The 6000-nt window shown below is 41.4% G+C and overlaps 1 protein-coding gene across 1 annotated transcript in view; it reads right to left on the bottom strand.

Annotated features, from left to right (window-relative positions):
• Positions 1-6000, bottom strand: part of ppm1h (protein phosphatase, Mg2+/Mn2+ dependent 1H) — a 112827-nt gene that overhangs the window by 20047 nt on the left and 86780 nt on the right. The window contains exons 5-6 of the mRNA XM_033038100.1: positions 4482-4566; positions 1156-1274 (exon numbers count right to left, since the gene is read on the bottom strand). Of these exons, the coding sequence (XP_032893991.1) occupies positions 1156-1274; positions 4482-4566 (204 nt within the window). The remainder of the gene's footprint in view (positions 1-1155; positions 1275-4481; positions 4567-6000) is intronic.

Here is a 6000-nt window from a genome sequence, read left to right as displayed (position 1 = left end):
CATCTTTTGATGCACACTTTGGTTTTCGTTTATCAGCAAAGCCCCCATTGCCATAATCTCCTCTCAGTGACTCGTTCCATATACCTGCCATGCTGTGTGAAAAACTTGTCTCTCAAATCCCCTTTACATCCTCCCCTCTTAGTTTAAACCTATGCCCCCTAGTTTTAGACTTTATAAACCTCTATAAGGTCACCTCTCAGCTTCCTTCACTTTGGAAAACAGTCCCAGCCTATCCAGCCTCTCATTATAACTCAAGCCCTCCAGTCCTGGCAACTTCCTTGTGAATATTTCCAAACTTAATCATTCCCTTCCTATAGTGCAGCTACCAGAAGTGTACACAATACTCCAAGTGCTGTCTGACCAACGACTTGTACAACTTGAACATGATGTCCCAATGCTAGCATTCAATAATCCAACTGACAAAGGCAAGCAATCCATATGACTTCTACCTGTGTTGCCATTTTCAGGGAACCATGTTATTGTACCCTATGTTTCGCTGTTCAACTACACAGTCAGGGTCTTTCCATTCAACCCATATGTCTTGCCTTGGTTTAACTTCCCAAAATACATGACTTTGTACTCCTGGGAATTAAGTAGTTGGCACAAATACAGGAGAGCAGAGGTACAAGATGCGAGGAAGGAGAGTTAGAGAATCTGAGGAGAGAGCAGTTTTGTTTTGCACAGAGAATTGTTGGTGGAATCACACACAATTGCTAGGTTTAAGAGGGATTTAGACAGATACACATAAATAGGCAAGGTATAGAAAAATAGGGTAGACAAAAATGCTGGAGAAACTCAGCAGGTGAGGCAGCATCTATGGAGCGAAGGAAATAGGCAACGTTTCGGCCCGAAACTTTGTCTATTTTCTTCGCTCCATAGATGCTGCCTCACCCGCTGAGCTTTTCCAACATTTTTGTCTACCTTCGATTTTCCAGCATCTGTAGTTCCATCTTAAACATAGAAAAATAGGGTCCTATTTTGAACAAAAGGGATTACTGTAGCTGGGCATAAAAGGCAGCATGGACGTGGTGGGCAGAAGGGCCATTTCTGTGCACTAAGACTATTGTACCTGAACACCTATTGTATGTATTAAATTTATTTATTAGGGAACTCCCCACAGAACAGACTCAATAACCTTTATGGTTACAGTCTTACCAGCCAGTCATGTGGAAATCCCTGAAAAGCATTTTCTTCCCAAGTTCTTTGCGCTGCACTCTTCTGGAAAACTCTAGTTGGGTAAATTCATTCCCCAGTAAAAGTGGTTGCAAAAAGGCCTGTGGACATAAACGTAAAAGAGAAAATGTGCAGGTTAAGTTAAAACTATCCCCAAAGTAGTTTTGAGATCCGGTGCAAATCCAATTAAATCCAATTTCATTCTTGTAGATTATAATACCAATGTATGCAAATCAGCCTTATTACTGATAAACCCATAGTTATGAAAGCATCAGACTTCATAAACCTAGGTTGAAGTGCCTCATTGTTGCTTGCTCCAAGATTACAAAGAACAAACATACAGTAAGCCACTAAATGTAATCAGGAACGTTAAAAACTAAAATTAGCTTGCATACAACAGATGGCGATGCCTTACAAGAAATTACTTCTACAATGTGCACACACTTACTACATTGCTAAGGGAGAAGGGGTTAAGTGATTAATATGGTGTTTCTTATGCAATTCCCCAACCTGATTGTTGCACATACAGGTGTGAATGAATTGTGCGACTTTTAATCAAAAATCAATTTTAAGCATTTGGCTAACAAATCTAGGAACTGAACCTTTTTAATACACATCACTGCCTCGTCCATTTCACATCTCAATACATACATATGCCAGGATTTCTCAACGACGAACCACGTTTAACCCTAACCCTAACAAAAGTGGTAGTAAATGGTGAAAACACATCTCAAGCAATGAGACCAGCACCAGAGGGGATGTGTCCCACTGCCCACAAACTACAACCTAACCCTAACAATTTTGTCCCACTGCCCAATAAATGACAAACTGGCCCTAATCCTAAAAATATCTCATTGTCTGTCTCTACTGAGAGCATCCTTGGTCTGACTCTCATTTGCAGCCACACCACTGAGCCTTTGCCCTTAGCTTTATCAGCAATACAGGGTGCCTGTGTCTTTAGTGCTGCCTCAGCCTCTCATTATTGATTAAGTTCAAAACCATAATCTATTTGGTAAAAAATGTTGCAATCATATTTCACAACTGGCAAAAAATCACAATCCGCAAAAACATAACTGGAGGCATCAAAAATCAATTCACTAGTCAAGGGTTAGAATAGAAATACGGCAAGAGTAAATAAAGAAAAAGTGGCAATGTTCTGATGTGTCAGTAAAATATAATTAAAAGGTAATAATCTAATAATTTCACTGCTCCAAATAATAAGTAAAACAATTAATTTAACTTAACAATAGTGTTTGGAGGTCCATATGATTTATAATAATACATCTATATCGGTCTGAAGAAAGGTCTCAACCCAAAACGTCACCCATTCCTTTTCTCCAGAGATGCTGCCTGACCCGCTGAGTTACCAGCATTTTATGTCTACCTTCAATTTAAACCAGCATCTGCAGTTCTTTCCTACACATCTATAACAGATGTTGTCTATAAGACTTCACAGAGGCCTCTGACAAGATCACAAGGAAGGATAGTGTGGAAGATTAGATAGCGTACATAGGCGGTTTGATGTTCGGAAGCAGAGGATGATGATGGAAGGTTGTTTATTGGACTGGTGGCCTGTGGCCTGTGTTGTGGCACAGGGATCAACACTGTTGTTCTTCATTTCTATTTATGATTTGGATGCGAATGTACAAGGCATGGTTAATAAGTTGTGTAGGAAGGAACTGCAGGTGCAGAACTGGAGAGGTCTCCGCAGAGATGCTGCCAGTCCCACTTAGTTACTCCAGCATTTTGTGTCTATCTATGGTTAATAAGTTTGCAGATGACACTAAAATAGGTGGTATTGTTGACAATGAAGAAGGTTAGTAATAATTCCAGCAGGATCGCAATCAGCTAGGTAAGTGGGCTGGAGAATGGCAATTGAAATTCAATTCAGATAAGCGCGAGGTATTGCATTTTGGAAAGTCAAACCATAGCAGGACTTTCATAGTGAACGGCAGGGCCCTGCGGAGTGTTATAGAACAGAGAAACCTAGGAGTATTAGTTCACAGTTTCCTGAAAGTGGCATCACAGGTGATGCAGAAGACATTCGGCACATTGTTTTAATCAGTCAGCAGTGTGAATAAGAATTGGAGTGATGTTAAATTACCAAAATGTAGTAAGGGATTCAACATAGGACGAACAGGCCTTTTAACCCACAATGTCTATGCTGCACATGATGCCAAGTTGAACTAATCTCCTCTGCCTGCATGCGATCCATATCTCTCCATTCCCTGCATATCCAAATGCCTCTTAAATGCCACTATTGTTTCTGCTTTCACCACCACCCCTGTCAGCGAGAAGTGTTGTGGTTTGATAATGGAACTAGAAATGAAGGAATGTAGAGGTCTTAACGAATTATACAGCCAGAAATAGTAACAGACATTGACAGAACGATGTTCCGGAGGCATTTACAATCAAGGTCGTGAATCTTAAAATAGCCAAGATATTAGACTTAGAATCGGTATCATAGATCCATAATCATTACACTATTAAAATACACATAGGCGGTACCAAGACCATTAAATTATTATATGAATAATTTTGTCTGGCAGCGACAAGGAAAACAAAACCCAGAATAGTGTAAGTCTGTGAGACTGCATCCTTGCCGACTGAGTAGCCAGACAAAGGATTGGGAGTGAGCCTGCTGCCATCTAGCTTCAGTCTTTTATTCATGAAGTTCAGAATGAACAGGTTTAAAATAACTCCCTCGACATTTGATTGTACAGTGATTTATTTTCAATTAAGAAATTCAGCCAGCCAGTCTCTTCTGGTTGAGAATGACCCTTGTGACCCTGACGATATTTCCACATTAAGATCACACGGGGTGGTGTTATTCCACATGCAACAATCTTTTTCCAAGTATAGCAGAAGATTGTGGTCCAAATCTCTGCAGGGCATTCGAAGATTCGAAGAGAACAAGGTATGAATTCCCCAGTGCTCACATTCTTAATCTGTCAGATTGGCCACCTCTCCCCCACAGTGAGTTGCCATTGATTTCCCACTTCCACAACCCCAGCCTACAATAGCCCCCTGCATTCCCCACCTGAGTCACAACTTCCACTTGTTGTCAGAATCTTGATTTCAGTTCTCCTGATCCCTAACCTCCCTCCTCCTTCTCTGGGAATGGCAGCCACAAACTTCTTCCCTTCCTTTCCTTTTAATCCCCAGCCAGTTCCCCATACATCCCCATACAATATGTCTGAAGTGCTTCAAATCTTCGAATTACTCTTCGAGTGCTGTCTCTGATACCGAGAGATGGAAGCAACTCATTTGAAATAGCCAGGCCCCCAAGCACTTTATTTCTCTCTTACCAAGTACTGGAGTCGTTGTCTTTCTGATTCTGGCGTGAACTCTGAAGACATTGGAACGATTTCTCTATTTCGAATAATAATGGCCCTGAAATGGAAGAGTTAGAATATTAAAGGAGGATCTGCTGACCCACCGGGATACATGATGTAGATATAGGATGTAAAAATAGACTTGCGTGGGTAGAGAAAAGTGATGGAGAAACTCAGCGGGTGCGGCAGCATCTATGGAGCGAAGGAAATAGACAACGTTTCGGGCCGAAACCCTTCTTCAGACTGATGCAGGGTGGGGGGTGGGGGTGGGGGGGGGGTTGATTGGGGGGCGGGAAGAAGCAGACTTGCGTGACCTTTAAATTCACACGATGATGCTAAGTTTTAATATTGTCACATGTACCAAGGTTTGTTCTGCATCCTATCAAATCAGATAATACAATACTACACGCATATAGGATCAAGTCAAACAAAAACAACAGGTACAGCAAAGGGGGAAATACAGAGTGAAGAATATAGTTCTAGATTTACAGGTAAAAAGGAGATATTAATGAGTAGAGTAATTGTATCACATTGTAGCAAATCTCTTGGAAGAGGATGCGGAGGATGCAAAGAGCCACCCACTCAGGCACCATCGTCATGGCTGCGGCATCTTCACATGCAATCAAAGTGAATACCATGGAGGTGTAAGGGTTTTAATAGCACTGTGAACATTCATCTCTATGGAGCTCAGTCAGCAGATTTTTCTATCCCAATGTTCGCATGCGGTAAATGAGGGGAATGGGCTGGAGTTTGGAAATCTAGAACAAGAGCAAAAATCGAGAAGGCCGGAAGAGCCCGTTGGTCAGGTGATATCCATGCAGTGAGAAACTGAGCAACATTTCATTAGGTTGCAGCATTTCCGTTTGTCCCATTGTCAGTTTTAAACTGGCCTGGCTAATTTAACTGTTTGCAGTTTTTTCTGTTGCAAACACTCTTGGTGTTGCTTGTTCACTTTAATTGCCATTTCATTCAGGCCCTGCATGCCATCACACTTCAGCCACTTTGGAGAGGCAATGTTTATGAAAAATAAACAGAAAAACTGAGCTTCAGCCAAATTCAGACTGGTTGTGATCTTTAAAATGGTGGAGATGGCCCAAGTGCTCCCTACTGCTGTGCCTTCATCCTACCAAGGGCATAAAAGTCACTGTCACTCAGACAAGTATTTTACTAGTCGTTTTATCAGACCTCGAGAAAGGACTGTAAATGATGCAATTAAGCATAACTGCGCCATTAGTCACTGGTCAGTTTTTAACATGATTTACTACTTAAACTGCATTCCAAAGGTTCACACAGTAAGACCTCCCCTGACAGTCACTGAATTGCCTTTTCATACCCTCTTGCTTCTGGAATGCAACCTACACAAAGCTCTCCAATATAAAATCATTCCCTCAGCCAAGAATTTATGTACTTGTGCTATTAATTTGACATTAAAGCAAGGGGGGAGAGCTAGCACAGTATAATTCACACCAAGTTACTCACAGTGCACACAAAT

Source organism: Amblyraja radiata, chromosome 19, assembly GCF_010909765.2.
Source record: "Amblyraja radiata isolate CabotCenter1 chromosome 19, sAmbRad1.1.pri, whole genome shotgun sequence".
Classification (NCBI taxonomy): Eukaryota; Metazoa; Chordata; class Chondrichthyes; order Rajiformes; family Rajidae; genus Amblyraja; species Amblyraja radiata.
This window is presented reverse-complemented; position numbering and strand designations above follow the sequence as displayed.